The sequence below is a fragment of the Poeciliopsis prolifica genome, unplaced genomic scaffold, assembly GCF_027474105.1.
Source record: "Poeciliopsis prolifica strain line A6 unplaced genomic scaffold, Auburn_PproV2 SCAFFOLD009, whole genome shotgun sequence".
In the NCBI taxonomy this organism is placed as follows: domain Eukaryota; kingdom Metazoa; phylum Chordata; class Actinopteri; order Cyprinodontiformes; family Poeciliidae; genus Poeciliopsis; species Poeciliopsis prolifica.
This window is the reverse complement of record NW_026562384.1, coordinates 1,308,365-1,326,684: the sequence shown is the minus strand read 5'-3', so window position 1 is coordinate 1,326,684 and position 18,320 is coordinate 1,308,365. Positions and strand designations below refer to the sequence as shown.

The following is an 18,320-nucleotide window of genomic DNA, read 5'->3' as shown; positions in this document are numbered from 1 at the left end:
CAGATCTTCAGTAAATATTGAAGCATATTCAGTAGATATTCATAAGCTGGAAAACAGTTAACAGTTAATCTGTAATTAACAAGTCATAACTGAGGATGGCTTTGAGTTGTTTTATGCAAGCCTGGTTAGTAACTTTAAAATAAGAAAGCCGTCGGTGGAAGTTATCTTTAAGGCCACGATATTAAGCGACCACGGTTTTCAAAATAAACTTGAACGAATTACATCTGAGGCTACAAACCCGCATTCTCAACAAAAATAGAAGGACGTGAGGTAAAAAAAAAAGGATATTTAATTTACTCGTTTATGTTTTGAGTTGAAAAGTGTGCATTGCGCGTTCTTCGTTTTTAGCTTCAGTTTAGTTTTGCGTCCTTTATTTTGAAGGGCAAACCCGGAAGTCGCGTTCGAGAACAAAGCAGCTCTAACATCAGGTGCGCGCGGTGGAGCGCGTGAAGCGGCGGCGAACTTCACTGAGAGACAGGTAAGAAAAGTTTGACTTATGTTGCTGAATTATGATTGCGGTGCTGCCGAGCTTAACTTCGCAGCTCAAACAAAGCGCGCTGGAAGTTTTATCCATCTGAAGGAGCTCTCAGAAATGAAGTTTGGCAAAATATGGAATTAAATTTCAGGTTGAACCGCCTGAAAGGTGTTTCACGCGCTGATCGGCTTTAAAGCAGCTGTTTGTATCAAGTAGTGTTTACTTGTATGGCCCGCGTGTGTTTCTGTTTGTATTGCTCCTCGTGAAGTCTGGTCTGTATCTGGTGTTTTATTTAAGTCACAAATGCATAAAGTGGGGCAGAAAGAAGAGTTTCCCGGCGTCCATTCTCTGGTCAAGCAGCTTTTCAAAAAAAAAAAAAAAAAATCTTTTTTTTTTTTAAACATAGTTTTCAGTCATTATTAACTGGAGTTAAACGCATTTGTGCAACGTTTTGCAGAAATGCGCAAAACATGGTCCAAATCAGACCCAGCACTTCTGCTGACAAGATCACTCTAAGCACATTCTGTACAATAACCAATATAGGCATATTGCATATCTATATAATGGGCTAAAGTTCATCTAAGTGATAAAATGTTCTACCTCATGAATTCACAACACACTGGACCAGTAAAATAAGCCCAGTGTGGCAAAAAAGCTCATAGAAATATTTCTGCTTTCCTGTCAGAAGGGCCAGTTCCTGAGAGGTCATGGGAGGGGATGAGGTTTTGACCCTTGTTTTTGTTTTTGATAGAGCCTTTAATGTGGCTTTCTACCAGAACCTTAAATAGGTCTTAATTTGTTCATTCTTCCTTTTCAATAATTGACCAAATATATAAAATGAAATGAAAACAAAATCAGCTTTTTGGTGCCCTTCAAAAGACTGCTGGGAAAAAAAAGTGGAAAGAAATAAAAAGCAGAAAAATAAAGGTGAAATATTTCACTCATACAAATTTATTTGCAGTTTGTATTGCAATTAGTTTAGTTCGTTTACCAAACTGTGATCTGTTCCAGGGGCAGAAAGTGGAATATGGAAAGTGTGCATCAGTCACATTAGCAGAAAGTACTAGCAAGTTGGAATACATCAAAAATAAAAAAAAAATTCTTGTGTTGTTTTTGTGATCATTTAGAGATGATTTTAACATCTTTTCATGACCTCACAACAGCTTCCCTATCTGCTTCAAAGGAGCTTCCCCAAACCATGATGCTGCCACCTCCATGTTTCCCTAGATCTATAAGTATTATTGGGATTTTTAAGGCCTTTCTGTTTGTCCTGAAAAAAATAAAGGAACAGGATATCTAGCAACTCAGCAGGGGGGGGGTTAACGGCCCCACTCCACTTCAACTTTCACCTACTTGATAATTCAGCCTTGCACAAGGCGGTGAAATGATTTCTTCCATTTTTATCACTTCCTCTCCTTCCCATCAGCTGACTGTTTAATTAAAATCCATAAAAATTGACCAATGATTATTTGTACATAATGTTCCAGACCTGAACTGAAGTCTTCCTTATTTTTGTGACTTTATTATTCTACATTTACATTTTGCCTAAACAAAAAATCATCTCAGCTTCTGTAAATCAATATTTACTTTCATATTTAAATAATCAGATTTCTCATCGGTTGAGATGATTTGCAGCGTTTCTGAAGCGGACCGAAGGGACAGCTTAAAATTGTACAAATTGGACGAATGAATGGAGTTTGTTGTGCAACAAGTTTTAATGTCCTCCGCAGCCATTCCATTCCACTTTGATCAGCTTTTATCTCGGCCCATGCAATCGTCTCAGCTGACCATGCACGGGGGGTCATAGGTCACTGAGGCAGAGGTGAGACCACTGAGCTGCTCTTTCTTCCCACTTTTTGACACTCTTTGTGGGAAACTTTCATTCACTCCAGGGGTGTTTTAGTTGAACACAACTGTACGTGCCAAACAAGTGTTTTAGAAGCCTCTGTAAAAGTAATAAAGCAGTAAAAGTTGCTTCTCTCTTGTCTCTTTTCCTATCTTGCTCATTGACCGTCTCAAAGGCCAAATGTAAACAATCAGGCCGGCTGTCTTGGAGCCGTGGGCCTATCAGAGGGCTTCCTGATGCCTGTGCGATGTGTGATTGGAGGGCTAGCTCTGGCTAACTGTGTATTAACGGGTCTCTGTGGGTTTTTAGTGTAACTTCCTCCTCGTGGCCGCGGCAGCAGCAGCGTTGCCGGGGTCGCTGTCTGTGGATAATCAGCAGAGATTAAACACCCGCTGCTTTCTGGTCCAGGTTGGTGGCAAATATCGGATAGAACGATCCAGAGTTGTACTTTTGGTAAGTAGATAAAGATTCCTGTTTTGTTTTCTTTGTACTTGTTTTCCATTTTATGTATCATTTTCTAGTTTTAGTAATCTGTGAAATTGTTTTAGTTCTCTTACTTTTAAAGTGTATGGACCAGTCTCTCTATGCTTAAAGCAGAGTTGAGTTTCTCCTGTTATATTATCCATATTTTTTATAGAGAGATGTGATCCACTCTGGGTTTGTTTGGCTGTTTTTAAGCCTCCTTCATGTTCAGTGACAACACGCCTCAGATCTTTGTGTGTTCTTGCTGAAGGAGAAACAGTGAAACCGAATACACAGCTCCTCCTTGGACGATTACAGAGGAAAGAGCATAAAGGGGAATGTTGTTCTCAAGCCAAAGCACTGGTCTTAAATTTTGCACATTCAGATTTTCTTTTTGTCATTCATCTTTAAAGTGAGCTCTCCATTGTTTCCTCAACAACAATGCAACTCAGATTTTACCTCTGTATTCACTAAACAGCTCCTTTGACTCCAAAAGCCACATGGACTCAGTTGTTTACCAAAAATACTTTTTAAACTAACAAGTTCTTAAATGCTACAGGTGTATCTATCAGAATGTTGCAGCATATTTACAATCTGTTGTCTTTCGATGTGTTCAAATTCCTTCAATGGCAATGCGACAAAGTTTTCTCCAAATGTGTTCCCCCTTTTCCTGTATTTAGATGGGAAAAGGCAAGATTCACTGAAAACTGAACAGGAGATTTTTGTTCTTGTGTGACAGAGGAGCACACCTTTAAATAGAAGTATATCCAAATATTAACAGCTCATACTAGGTTGTGTTATGTTTTTGTCATTTTGCAAAGACGTGTTTTTTAGTACAATGTTCTTAAAAAGAGCTAATTAAAAAAAAAAGAAACTGCACGATTTTGAGCCCCATTTTTAGCAGCTTGTATTTAGCACCACCATGGTTGCTAGGCGACGAGACGTGCACCATGGTAACGATAGGACAGCCCGATTTGACCGCCACTAATTCTTGGTCTTCAACAATTCCACTGATCTCTGATCCAGAACTCCACGGCATTCTGGGGGATGTAGGCAGAAGAAACGCTATAGCTTTTCAACTTCTCACCACAAGCTAAAGCAAGGTGAGCGGCATCAACAAACCCACTTACTCTTTGGTTACCTAGCAACAACCTGTTGTGCAACTTGTGCAGCAGCAGCTTCAGGTTTTGCTACTGAGCCTCAGATTTCCAATAAATATGATAATTGCATCTGATGTCTTTTGTGTACATTCCTTGGTCCAGAGCCATGAACTTGAGCCCAGTTTAAGCAAGCATTTTTAAGTGCTGTTTTTAAGTGTAATCTGAAAGTCTGTTTCCTATGCACTACGATGGAATTTAAGCATATTACTAAGTAGAGGAAAAGAAACTAACAAGCTAATTCCACCTCCACCGGCTCAACCTGAAATTCATCTTATGGGTTGGAAAGATGACAGTGGAGCTCTTTGATTTAAATGTTACTGGTTATTAACTCATCTGTGCTGAATACCATCTGATCTTCCAGACTGAAAAAATACATGTTGATACATACAACCTTCTTCCAAGTATTTATAGGATAAATAAAAGACGGAATAATTAGATGATCACAAATAACTGCCTGTGTAAAAGCAAGACGGCTCAGTCATTGACTCTGAGGTGGTGGGAAGACGCAGATATGCAAATCAACACCTCAAAAACGAAGCGCACGGCTGTTTATGTCAGAAGAGTAATCCCAACTCCAGAGTCCACCATAATTAATGGGTGAACCATTGAAAAGGTGCAGTCTTATAAATACCTTGGGACAATCCTTGATGCAAAGCTATTGTTCAAACAGTGTGAATATGAGTGCAGGAAGAGAAAACAGGACCTTTATTCTCCTTTTCACAGGAAATAAACAGGGATGACACTGAAGAGTCAGGTTTAAGGTCTCGGATGTAAAGACTGAATATTATTCAAACTGTTTGATCCTGGCATGCCAAAGTGGCACAAAGGTTAAGTACAACCCACTGAAGGAGACCTTAGGCCTCGACATGGCTGTCAAGGGTTTGAATCCCAGCCTGCTGATCTTTGCTGCATGTCTTCCCTCTCTCTCATTACCTACTTTTCTGTTTGAGCACTTTCAAATAAAGGCAACGAGAGCCAAAAAGAAATCCCTTTAAACAACAAACAGTTTTATCCTGACTCCTTTCTGGATAACAAAGTGAAGAAAAAGTTTTAATTCAGAAGAAAATAAAATAGCGGGAAAGGGAAGTACAGGATTTCTCCCGGTGGCTCCAAGCCTGGCGAGCGACCAGGCTAAGCATCGTTTGTTTTAATGATTTTCCTTTTTAAAGACTTTATAGTTGGTGTGCAGGTATTAATCTTCCAATAGCACATACTCATCAAGTGATATTTTCAAATTTCCTGTCAACTTGAAATATTTCTAATAAAAAAATATGCGGCCTCCCACTGGGTTTAGAAAGTTTTCTGGAGGAAACCATGGAAGTAGTTCAGCTATGCTAGCTTGACTTTGACAACTTAACTTGGTACTGTTTATGTGCTGCAGAATTCAGTGTTTTGGTTCATTTAAAAAGCCAAAACTATAAGGTGACCTAAATACCAACTCTTCTTACACAAGAAGCTTTGGAAAGAAGAGTTGAATGCGACCAAGCGTTCATACAAGAAAATTATCTGCAGCTATGAAAGCCAGATTTCTGGAGTAAAGCAAGAAGTGGAACAATATCAGCAGCAGTTGAGACACAAGAAAGAGGCAAACTTTGAACAAGATAATGACAATAAGCGGCTTATCAACAACATAAGAGCTGAGAAGGAGGAGTTAATCCAACAAGTTCAGAAACTAAAGCTCCAGATCACCCAGGAGGTGACTTCAAATGGAGAAGTCAGAAGAGGACAAGGCACTTCTCGAAAATCTGACAGCCGAGAATGCCATCCTCAGAGGAAAGACTAGGCAAGAGATTAGGTTCCTGCAAGAAAAATTAAACAGTGTCAAGATTGAGCTAGAGAAGGTCAGGTGTCGGTATGAAACCTATATGACTGCATTGAAACAGCAAGCGGGCAAAAACCAGCAAGAGAACAGTTCTGCAAAAAATGATTTGGAACCATCAGAAGAAGATTTGCTGCTGCCCGACACGCTGAGTGCTGACAAAGATTCCCAACAAGAACCAATCTCAGTTTCCAAAGAGGAAGAGGAACAGAGCAAAGACGAGCTGGCTGAAGATCTGCATCGAGAGGTTTCTTCAGAGGACGAACTCCGGGAAGAAACCTCACCAGGCTGGTGAAGTCAAGAAACCACCAAGGAAACCGAGATCATTGAAGAAACCAGCCGGGAATATTTGGATGATACAGACATGAAAGGCTTACAGGATGGTAAGAGGAAAAAATTGACATTTTGGAAAACGGTGAGAAAAATGTTCAGATGGAAGAAAAAAAAAAAAAGACGACCAAGACCACATCTGATGTTCCAGACTTTGATTTTTAGAGAAAGACGGAAAAACGTGGGCAGCACGGTGTCGCAGCGGTTAGCACTACATCTTCACAGAGACGCAGTGTGGGGTTTGCATGGTCTCCCCGTGTTTGCTTGGGTTTTCCCTGGATGCTCCAGTTCCCCCCACATCTCCTAAAACATGCAGGTCAGGTCAGTTGGTCACTGTAAATCACCCCCAAAATAGTTCAAGAAACTCCAAACATTTGTGCAATTTTATTGTTAAACTTGTGAAATTAATTGAACTCACCAGACGTTAGACATTTTCCCTTTGCTGGTTTAGTGCCGCTATTTTAAGAATTTAAGAATTAAAATTTCTTCTATTAATAGTAATGATTTCTGCTTATTTTCACTGTATTTGTGCTTTTATGGTTTGTCCTTTAGTTTTCCCTTTTCTACTCAGTTTTTATATTAAATTGCACTGAATTGTAGCTTGTTATACTGTGTTTAAACCTGTATTTTAGAAAAGATTAGCTAAAGGATCATGCAGTGGCTTTTTTAGGACAACTGTGATTTTGTGGTCGTCTTGTGACCAGAAGGTTGTAAGTTCGATTTCAGCTTCCTGAGCCACATGCTGAAGTGCCCCTGGGCAGGGCACGTGGCAGCACTTTGCCCACCAACCTGCATGTCGGTGTAAATGTGGGTGAATGTGATGTTTATCATTTTTACCTATGTTTCTTTTTCTTCTATTTTCCTTCTCTAGTTTGACTGACTGTAGTATCCCCTGGCACCGGTGTTTTTTTGTTTATTTTATTATTAATGTATCTGTTTCTATTTACTATGATCTGATCCACTTAATGTATTTCATGTCTGTATATATGTGGGTATGTTTGGGTTTGTTCTAGCCCTCTTAGGTTTGTAGGTTAAAGGTACATTGTTAACTGTGTAACTATTGCACTGCCTTCACATTGTACCTCACGTTAAAGCATAAATAAAGTTTTGGAAAAAAAACTGTACATAATATAGATAACTGTAATCATAACTTAATAATCCGGACTGTGAAGAAGCCCAAAGTTGCTATATTTGGTAACAAAAGTTACTGTGTGATCTTATTGCTACGTAGATTCATTTTGCCCGCCCAAAATAAGCCGCTGCCCCCATGGTTGCACTCGTCTGGAGCTGGAGCTGGTATGAACCTACATGCTTCGATGATGCTGTCACACCTGAATATTTCTGTACTGTTCTTTTCTAGGTCGCCTCCTGAGAAGCATCTGTCCAGCACCTGCGATCTCTGACCTTTCCTGAGCCCCCAGGCCCACCTGTTGTTCCAGTACTACAGCAAAATGCTGAGCCAGGCGTTCCTAGAGAAGATGAGGTCTTTAGACCTGGAAGACATGAGCCAGTATATCATGAGCATCTCCACCCCCATGTTGGTCAGCATGGGAGCAGTGGCCGCTGCCACCACCTACTACCTGGCTACGCGACCCAAAGCCCTCCCACCGTTCTGGGACCTGCACACGCAGTCAGTCGAGGTTCCGGTGAGTTAAAATCCAAGGGGAAAATAAACACTCAAGAACAAGCCAAGAAAACTTTGTTGTTGTTGTTCACTACAAAATAAAGTTTAATACTAAATATAATTCAGTTAAGTTGTTTACATGGCATCAACTCATAATAAATGTCACCTCAAGGTTTCTTTACAAGATGCCTTGAATGTGTCAAACATTCTCATTCCTGGAAAAATGTTTCCACCTCTGGGGATCTTAAAGATCTTAAAGATATGAGCAATCTGAGAAAATTAACCTCTCTACTGCTGGAAAAATCCACTTATAGTTTACTGAAGACAGATGATGAAACTGTGACAAAGAATAAATAGTCTGGTCTTGTACAGTCCAAGGACTCCAAAGTGCTTCAAACTATCATTCACACACTGGTGGAGCTACATTGTAGCCACATGATCCCTCACAAAAACAAGCTGAATTACATCCTAGACAAAAGCCTTCTTCACTGCCTGAAATCTCTCTTATTAGCTTTCATAACATGTTGTGTTTTTTCAGGGCAGTGATTTTGTGCATCGCTCAGTGCTTCAGAAAGAAGACAGTTACCTGACTCACGCCTATGAAGACGCCAGAACTATGTACGAGTCTTTCATCAGAGGAGCAAGAGTTTCCAGTAAGTGAGATAATAAAGAGCTTAAAGCTGTAACCTGGGACATGCCCTCTGACCCACAGTATAGTTTTCATTTAGGTTTAAGTTCAACAGATCTTCAATCTCTTGGCTATTTCATTTTTACAGTTTTAAAGTAGAAATGAGTGTTTTGCAGTTACAGAGCCCTCCTCAAGCTGTCTCTGTTTTTTTCTTCCTCATTCTTTGACCTTTCACCTCTCCCCTCTCCTCCCAGATAATGGTCCCTGTTTGGGCTTCAGGAAACCAAAACAGCCTTATGAGTGGATGTCTTACAAAGAGGTGCCTGTTGGAGCAAATATATTATTATATTTGAATTAATTCAAAATTAACTCAGGATTAAGATATAGGAATCAATAATTCCTTAATATTGATGGAAAAACTACGTTAGAAGTGAAATAATCTGTCATTAATTAAAAATGATGCTTTTTAATCAATGTTAAGGAACTTAAACTCCTGTTTCTTACCAGAAAGTTACTTTTACGTCGGTTTTTACTAATTTCTACTAATCAGCTTATCTGTGCTGCCTTAAAATCCCCTGTGTGTGTGTGTGTGTGTGTGTGTGTGTGTGTGTGTGTGTGTGTGTGTGTGTGTGTGTGTGTGTGTGTGTGTGTGTGTGTGTGTGTGTGTGTGTGTGTATGTTTGGTAGGTAATGAAGCGAGCAGAACATCTGGGTTCTGCGTTTCTTCACAAAGGACATTCAAAAATCACCAACCCCCACATTGGTGTTTTTTCTCAAAACAGACCAGAGGTACAAACTTTTCTCCTTATCCTTCAATTCGTTTCTTTTGTTGCTTTTTTTAGGCCAGAATGCCAATCTAACATTAAATATGTTTTGTTCTGTTTTGACGCTGTAATGTCTGTGTGGGTCTAGTGGACCATCAGTGAGCTGGCGTGCTACACCTACTCCCTGGTGTCCGTCCCTCTGTACGACACGCTGGGAACAGAGGCCATTTCCTACATCATAGACAAAGGTGAAACCCTGCAACAGCAGAATGATTTGATAAATTATTCACATCCATTCAGTTTTTTTCACATTTAAATGAATTACAACCACAAATATTTCTTTGTGTCTTTAATGTACTTCTAATTTTGTATAAAAAAAAACCCTTAAAAGGTTAAATGAAAAATCTGCAGAATGGGCCAATTTTTTAGACCTTTAATCTATTAATCATCAGAATAATTAGTTAGTTGCAGTCCTTTTACATTTATGTTTACATATTTGTGCTAAAAATTGATATTTTGTGCTTTTGTATTTTGCCTGCTTTAGTCTGATATGCGTAAATAACATTTAAAATAATAATAATAAAAAAAATACTTTTCTGAAAAGCCATGTTCACATTTACCTTCCCAATCATAATTACTTGCTACTTTATGTTGGTAAATCCCATTAAAATACATGATGGTTTGTCCTTGTGATGCTAGGAAATGTGGCAAAGGTTCAAAGGTCATGCATGCTGCTGTAAGTTACTGTGTTTTAGCCTGTCCTTGACTCGAACCTCTTCCGTACGTCGGGATTGTGTTTGTGCAGCTTCCATCTCTGCCATAGTGTGTGACGTGACGGACAAAGCCAGCCTGGTGCTGGACTGCCTTGCAGACATGAAGCACTTGGTGAAGACCATCGTTCTGATGGAGACCCCCAGTGCCAGCCTGGTGGAGAGGGGCCAGCAGGCCGGAGTCCACATCCTGAGCCTGCAGGAAATGGAGGTCTGGAGTCACTTCTTAACCTCTGCACCATGTCTGACTGGTGGATTTTAAGGCTGTTTTTTAATAATCTGTTGGAATTTACTTGTTGGGAAACTTATTTTTCTCTCTATTGAGTTGTTTCCAATATTTATGTCATCATTTTAATTTTTCCTAAACTATTTTCTTTTTGAAGGAATCAAATGTCCTTTTCTCTCCTCTTTTACCGTCTTGTCTTACTTTCCTCTTCCTCAGGCTCTCGGTGAGGCCAATTACAAGCAGCCGATTGTAAGTAACTTACAAATCTGCCCAGAACTTTCCAATGCTAATAAACTTGACCTTAAACTTGTGTGTTTGACCCCCGTCAGCCTCCTCAGCCTGATGACATGGCAGTCATCTGCTTCACCAGTGGAACCACAGGTAACACACGCCGTCTGACCCGCACCTGAAATACCTTCAATCATGACCAAAGCCTCCATCCTGCTGTTCATTTTCAGGAAGCCCAAAAGGAGCGATGTTAACACATGGCAACATTGTGTCCAACTACTCTTCCTTCATCAAACTAACAGAGGTGAGAGCTTTTATCTGGAGATAAAAAACACTTATTTTTCATTTTTTCAACTTTCAGCTTCTAAGATTTGCTTTGATTTTCATCTAGGAGATTTGGGGAAGCAAAATTATATTTTAACTTATAAAGTGGAAAAAAATATCTTCTTCTTTCACTGGCAGATTAATTCACTTATTGATGAAAAAGTTCTAGTTATATTAAGGAATTATTGACTAAGATCAAGCTCCTCTATCTTGTTTGCAAGATAGCAAGTTTTATCTTATGTCAAGTGTACAGAGATATTTGCCCTAGAAACTAAAATGAAAATATTTGGTAGGATTTTGTATTTTTGCCCTTTGAGTGGGAAAGAAAGAACATAACAAATCAAAGGTAAATTGATGTAGCATTAAACATGTGAACCAAAAGACCACAGGTGTCTTCCAAAACAAATTAATACAGATATGGCAGAAAGCAACCATTGCTATGAGAAACAAGAGCTCCTACATTAGCTTTCTGTTTTATTTTTCGGCAGAATTCAGGCAGCCGACTCACAGAGTAACCACACCCAAAACAAACATGCAGCTCTGCATGCAATGTTTCTTTAATGTTATTTCTGTTCCATCTGTTACTCAGAAAGCGACAAATGGTTTGGGGAGAAAACAGCTTTCACGTTCATATTTTATTTAGTGTTAGCATTTTGGATTGTTTACGTTTCTTGCGACACAGCAGGGTCAGCTGGTTTAAGATGCAGAGTAGGTTTTTATGACCCACATCCTCTTCTGTCCATTTAGACAACATTCGGAGACTTAATGCTAGATTTACTGCCTGTGATATAAAATCACTCACCCTTGCTTCCTTGCTGTCATATCCTGTAGCTGTGCTGTCCGCTGAATTCCAGTGACGTCCATATTTCCTACCTCCCTTTGGCTCATATGTTTGAAAGGGTAGTCCAGGTACGTTTCAGGTTGTTACCTTTCAGTCGCCCCATCTTCTTTACTGCAGGAACACACTGCAAAAACTGTTTACGGTGCCATCTTTCTGACAGGGGGTCATGCTGGTGCATGGAGCCAGAATCGGCTTTTTCCAGGGAGACGTCCGCCGGTTATCGGAGGATCTGATCGCACTGAGACCTACCGTGTTCCCAGTTGTACCCAGACTTCTCAACAGAATGTATGATAAGGTGATTGAGCCACCTTAACGTCTACTGGCAGCACTGTGATAGGTCTGCAACTAACAATTATTTTAGTAATCGATTATTCTATCAATTGTTCTGACGATTAAATGGACATATTCCACAAATTTTTCACTGTAGCCATTTTTACACTATTAGAAATCCAATAAAAATGGAAATAAGCATAACATTTCTGTCAAAGATAATTCCAGTAAGAAAGTAAATATTTTATTGTCTAAAATGCAATAACAGCATTTCTTTACTGTAGTTTGATCATCTGGAGCAACAGGAAAAAAATCATACTGTCAACTGAGCTACTGTTTGTTTTTTGGATCAATACCTGGATAGCAAAAGATCTTAATATGAGATTTGTTTTAATACAGAATTTAAAGTGAAGGTAAAACTCCCACGTGAGTTGTGGGTAGTAAACATGTCCATGCAAAGTAGGTTTTTTCATCTGAAATGCAAAATGTAAAGATTTTTGCAAAGGCTTTGGTTTAATTACTGGCCACTTTTAGAGACTGAATACTCCAGTTATTGATTAACTGATTTCAATAATTAATTAATCATCATTAATTGTGTCACCTGTTGGAGTTTTAGATCTATTGTTTGATTAAAAGAGATATGAGAGTGATAAGGTTCACCTTGTTTTCACTGACTGTTTACGTGTGTGTGTTGCGTGTGTGTGTGTGTGTGTGTGTGCGTGCGTGCGCACGCTCAGATCTTCGGGCAGGCCAACACCTCTTTGAAGCGCTGGCTGCTGGACTTGGCGTACAGGAGGAAGCAGGCAGAGGTCATGAAAGGCATTGTGCGGACAGACAGTATCTGGGATCGACTCATCTTCAGGAAGGTCCAGGTATGCAGAACCAACTGGTCACATTGTTCCTCAAGTCACAGGAAACAAAAAATTTTCTCAGCACATTTTTAATTTTTCAATGTATAAGTGGCAGCAGTAGTTGCTGGTTGCTGACTTTAACAAAACGGAGCCGAAACATGGATTAGTGGATTCATTGAAAGGCAATGATGTAAAATAATTCTCTGCAATTCTCTTATTCTCTTCTTGGGGAAAGTTTACTTACATTTTAATTATTGCTTTTTTATTTGTTTGTTTGTTTTATGGTTTTGTAACTAATATATTGCACAAGGAGATCACTTCAACATAATTATGTTTGATAATCAGCCCATTATCCATTCATCATATTTTATAAAAATCATTTGCCCCAAATATGGATTATTTAATTATATTAAAACAAAAGTTTCAAAAACTGATATACAATTAAATTATGTAACGTTTGAACATTTTTATGATTATTGATCTCCATGCTTTATAAAAATACACTACTACAAAGTAGATTAAACCCATCAAGACTGTGATGTAAGGCATTGTTTCTGCTGAAAGACTGTAAGATATAAACATCATTGTAATAATAGTGATCAATTAGTCCACTAGTGGAATACATTAGCGTTGAGTCGAGGGGCGGGGCTAATGACCGGGCTCTTTATACCCAAATAAAGCTCATAATGATTTAACTTTACAACCTAGACATGCCTGCAGCAGCGGAGCTTACAAGTTTCGCCACCACAGAGAGCAACTATGTCTTTCTGAAATCCATCTGATATGAAGTACAACAAACCAAGAGAACAACAGAAACATCGGACTTCTGCTCACTAATGATGAAACGACACAAATTTGGGTTGGGATCATTTTGACACTATCAATTTCAAATCGGAACCTGGAGCAGCGAGCAACTGCTGCAGCTAGGTGTATTGTTGACGCTTTGAAGCAGACGCGCAGAGGCATGCGCTGCATGCACAGCGTGTTGCAGCATCTTGTGCACCTCTGAATTTTGATAACTCGTCACGGGTCGCGCGCGCCACAGTTCACACAAACTGGACGATGCTCTTCCAGGCGGTTCTAATGTAAACCTTAGCTATAAACGCCAAACTGCTGTCTTGGCTTAAAAACATGCTCAACCCAAACTGTTAAAGGCGACTATAACTCAGCCTTCTGTCCCTGACATCACCGCTGTACCACCGACAGAGAGGAAAGGGGATGTAAGCTAGGCATGAAGCCCCGGGCCTGAATCAGATTTTGCTGATCAGGTGCAAGAGCTTGTTGCTTATTTTGACTGATTGTTTTAGATTTTTCAGTAGTGTCCTATGCTGCCCCCTACAGGCCAGCCTCGGAGGCCGCGTGCGTCTCATGGTGACAGGAGCGGCCCCCATCTCCCCTACAGTCCTCTCCTTCCTCAGAGTTGCTATCGGCTGTCGGGTAATGGTTGAGCTGGAAGTTTGCTCTCTGCTGTTTCATAAATCAGATCCACATTAATCCAGTCTTGTTGCTCTGCAGTTCTACGAAGGCTACGGGCAAACGGAGTGCACCGCCGGATGTACGATGACCCTTCCTGGCGACTGGAGTGCAGGTAACGTTTTTCCACGTGAAGCCGTCTAATCGGCCAGTGAGACTTGAACTAAGAGCGACCTCTGCTCAGCAGGTCACGTCGGACCGCCTCTGCCCTGCAACGTCATCAAACTGGTGGATGTCGCTGAGATGAACTACCTAGCTGTAAACGGGGAAGGGGAGGTGGGACACAATACCAGCCGATGGAATCACATGGTTTTGGTTAGCCTTCTCTCCCTTCTACATGTAGGTGTGTTTTTGTTTTTTAGGTGTGTGTGAAGGGTCCAAACGTCTTCAAGGGCTACCTGAAAGACCCAGAGAAGACCGCAGAGACTATAGATGCAGACGGATGGTTGCACACCGGAGACATCGGGAAGTGGCTCCCTGTACGTTCATCCAGCTTCATTCATTTTCACATTTTTTCTATGTGAATTATAGTGATATTGCTTTAAGATGTCGTCATACCAGATTCAATTTTAATTGATTTTTTAAATTTTCTCAATGACAGGAAATATTTTCAAAAAGTGTATTTTATTTTATTTTATCCCTTCTGTGAGTTGTACAATGGAGTATTAGGGCAAGGTTACAATAATTTCTGTTAAATGATCAGAATATAGTCACAAAATTAGCAGACTGTAGATGTATTTTTACCAGAAGAATGTACTGAAATTATGAGGAAGTTTCTAGACTTATTGAGATCTGACGTGACCGGCTTACTCCATGTTGTTTTCTCCTTTTATTTATTTATTTATTTTTGCTATTTTTCATTTCAAAAGCACTACTTAATTCCTCTTAAATTACAACTTCATTCTGGTAATATTAGGACTTTATTCATTTAATTTAAAATAAAGTTTGGCCCGAATATCCCATTGTAGATTTGACCTAAATTCCAAGTCCACATAAATAGAAGCTTTAAAATACGCTTGTCAAACAAGATGGTGGCCTTGAGCAAGCGACATCACTCTGACTTATGAGAATCCAGGGAGTGCATTATTTGGGGGCAAAAAAATACACATTTTCCAAGAATAAAATCTTTATTGATTAATCATCGGCCCATTAATGTGAATCTGACTTTGTTACCCGCTGCTTCTCACTGTGTCCTTATCAGAAGCCTTGATGTCGCAGGGAGTAGTAACACAGTACACACATCTCTTTACAGAACGGCACGCTGAAGATCGTCGACAGGAAGAAGCACATTTTCAAGCTGGCCCAGGGCGAGTACATCGCTCCTGAGAAGATTGAGAACATCTACATGAGGAGCGACGCAGTGGTGCAGGTGTTTGTGCATGGAGACAGTCTGCAGGTCAGCCATTTTAAAGCCAAACTGTTTTGTTTTTCTCTCAAACTCGTCTCAGGCTGCGTATCGTGTTGAGACGGGTGTAACTGTTGTCTCCAGGCTTGTCTGGTAGCGGTGGTGGTCCCTGACCCCGACTTCCTGTGTAGCTGGGCCAAGAAAACGTTGAGGCTGCAGGGAAGCTACCAGGAGCTGTGTAGGAAAGCGGTAATCCCAGCAGACTGTGCACAAAATTTCTACAATCACTTAATGGCAAAGCCAATTTTCAGAGCTTTACTACACACATTCTCTTTTAGCCCTCAACTAATTATACATTCTGCAAAACTTTCATTGAATGTTTTTATATAATATTAAAATTCCATTAAAAGATGCATCCAAACAAGAAATAAGCATTTTGTTGCCTCAAATGCCTTAATATAGCATTTCTTTACCTGAACGGTTGATCTTTTGTCAGCATAAACAGCTAAAATAATACTTATAACATCAACTAAGCTCAGCATCAATACAGTATTGGGCTGATCTGTTGATTAATTTTTAACTAATTAATAATTGGATATTGAAAGGAGTATAGGACTCTTTTTTTCTTTTTATAAAAAATAATTCGAACCAGGTGAAGCTGAAACTGCCACTTGAGGAGTTTTGGTAGAACTGACAAAGTCCATATGTACATATATTTTGTACAGTTTTGACTTAATTGCTGCTCTGTGTTGTTATTTCAACAAATGTCCAGTTTTTGAGTCTGTGTACTCAATTTGACAATAAATCGATTTCTAAATAGTTGACAATTATTTGAATATTTGATTAATCACAATAAATCCAATTAATCGTTTCAATCCTTTTTTTTTACTGTAAAATGTTTTAATTAACTTTAAATCATCTTCTTGAGGACATTATGTTTACAATTTTATTTTTCTTTATAGGAAGTCAAGGCAGCCATCTTGGAAGACATGCTGCGGCTTGGCAAAGAAGGAGGCCTCAAGTCCTTTGAGCAGGTGCAACACCGGCTTCTAGACGAGATTCGCAAGACTGTGAATCCTGTTGAAACGTAACAAAGCTGAGATAAGTTGCTGACAAAGCATTATTCTCCTCTAACACAACCGGTGTCCTGCAGGTTAAGGCCATCCACATTCATACGGAGATGTTCTCCATCGAGAACGGCCTGCTCACCCCAACAATGAAGGCCAAGAGGAACGAAATGCAGCAGCACTTCAGGTCCCAGATAGATGAGCTGTACGCTGGGATCAGCATGTAGCATGGCTCACAAGCTCCATCTGTGTTGTGAAGAGAGAAAGAGGCGACAAGAAACTCCAAGGTGTCGATCTGGAACACAAGAAACGAGCAGAGCAGGCCGACATGCAGCTTTTAGTGTTTGTCAAGCATTTCCAAGATGGGATCTTTGGAACACTAAACCTCCCAGTCCAGAGGAGTTTTTACACATGAAGTGTTTTCTATGATCAAACCTCACTACAATACAAATGTATGATTTTTAAAATATTTTTTAAGATGATTCCAATCAGCTCTTATGTGAAAATTTCAAAGGGAAACAGTCTCTCCTGCTCCATCAGGAATCATGGTGGGTACAGCCACATGTACAAACTGATCACATGCCGGATATTTAAGCTAATGGCCCTTCTATTTCTATTAGTGCACACTCAGCGTGACTTGCTACATGCTATCAGACCCTTTGATTTTGCTGGAGTTCGTGACATCAGAAGACTATTGGTCACTTATTGTTTAGGGGTGGAGCCTCTGTTTGCATCACAAGAGTGATGTTCTTACAATAATCTGACTGGCATTCATTGAAACTCCAAACAAAGACAAAATTTGACAAAAAGCCACACGTCGAGCTATAGTACTAGGTGTTAGTGGAAAAAACCACAGCATCTCAACCATTTTTAGATCAGCATGGTCATCGCTGTACATTGGATGTACATTTAAGCTGTTTTCACTGTGAATATATGAATAAGCTTGGTGCCTCATGAACTAGTTCAGTCACTGAGGACAACACAGTCTGATCTAGCTGTGTTTGGAGAACTCGGGAACCTATGGGAAAAATATGGGAAATCATTTTAATTTATTAATTTATTTATAACGATGATTAGAAAAGGATACTGGCTAAAGCACCTTTCTTAACTGAATGTTCTTTTGTAATGAAAAGTTAATCACTAGGTTTTCATTTTGTAAAAGATTTCATGAAAGAAATATTAAAAGATCGGTGTAAACTTTGTGGCATGTGTACATTTAGTGATTCATCTTTGCTGCTTTTATTTGTTGCTTTGATACAATTAAGAACAACTGGTTCTTAATTGTTCTTACTTAAATGGTAAACTGTAAAACTGGGTTCCTTTCAAATCTGATTAGTTTCAGATAGATCTTAAACAGTCTTATGTTTTTATTAAATGCAGTCTCAGACTTGAAAAGGCTTAAATCACACCAGTGTTGCATATTTGTTCATAAATAGGTTCTTCAATTGACTGTTTTCTTCTTCTTTGTTATTAATTTGGACCAAATTTTAGATCTGGCTGATCAATTCAGGGCAGCATCAGCTTTATTAGGAGATATTTAACTGGAAATATTCAACCCTCTCTGCAATCTCTGTCTTGTAAAAATCTTGATGGTTTGTCACAGGGAAACATTAACCCCAAATCATCTCATTTCCTTAAAATTGACTTTAATTAGTTGCAATTAAAATTTGTTCTACTTCTGTTTTAAAAATAAAATCATGTTGACTTTTAAACTCCTGGTTGTTTTTAAGAATTGAGGGGGTAATTAAAAGGTGTAACGTTTCCAGAGTAGGTCCAATCAAATGATTGGATTCGATTTTTTTTTCAAATTCCAACAAA

At 39.4% G+C, this 18,320-nt stretch overlaps 1 protein-coding gene across 6 annotated transcripts; it reads left to right on the top strand.

The window, feature by feature from the left end:
• Window positions 1-426: 426 nt before the first annotated feature.
• LOC129362954 (long-chain-fatty-acid--CoA ligase 1-like) lies at window positions 427-17,704 on the top strand. 6 transcript variants are annotated; one of them, XM_055034787.1, is made up of 22 exons: window positions 444-478; window positions 2,631-2,774; window positions 7,453-7,738; window positions 8,255-8,369; window positions 8,599-8,663; window positions 9,031-9,132; window positions 9,256-9,355; window positions 9,913-10,088; window positions 10,320-10,352; window positions 10,433-10,484; window positions 10,562-10,635; window positions 11,487-11,564; window positions 11,657-11,791; window positions 12,504-12,638; window positions 13,959-14,054; window positions 14,133-14,205; window positions 14,275-14,366; window positions 14,453-14,569; window positions 15,343-15,486; window positions 15,580-15,684; window positions 16,398-16,469; window positions 16,589-17,704. In XM_055034787.1, the coding sequence occupies exons 3-22, from the start codon at window positions 7,544-7,546 to the stop codon at window positions 16,727-16,729; spliced, it is 2,100 nt and encodes a 699-aa protein (XP_054890762.1). In that variant the 5' UTR covers window positions 444-478; window positions 2,631-2,774; window positions 7,453-7,543; the 3' UTR covers window positions 16,730-17,704. The 6 variants fall into 6 exon arrangements, with proteins under 6 accessions (XP_054890765.1, XP_054890762.1, XP_054890764.1 ...); XM_055034789.1 differs by having other exon boundaries at window positions 448-478; window positions 2,730-2,774; XM_055034790.1 differs by lacking the exon at window positions 2,631-2,774 and having other exon boundaries at window positions 427-478.
• Window positions 17,705-18,320: the final 616 nt, after the last annotated feature.

Bases quoted from the DNA above. Each gene is read 5' to 3' on its own strand.
- LOC129362954 (XM_055034790.1), top strand. From the start codon at position 7,544: ATGCTGAGCCAGGCGTTCCTAGAGAAGATGAGGTCTTTAGACCTGGAA. The intron at 10,353-10,432 runs GTAAGTAACTTA...GACCCCCGTCAG, and splicing joins CCAATTACAAGCAGCCGATT to CCTCCTCAGCCTGATGACAT. The intron at 10,636-11,486 runs GTGAGAGCTTTT...CATATCCTGTAG, and splicing joins CCTTCATCAAACTAACAGAG to CTGTGCTGTCCGCTGAATTC.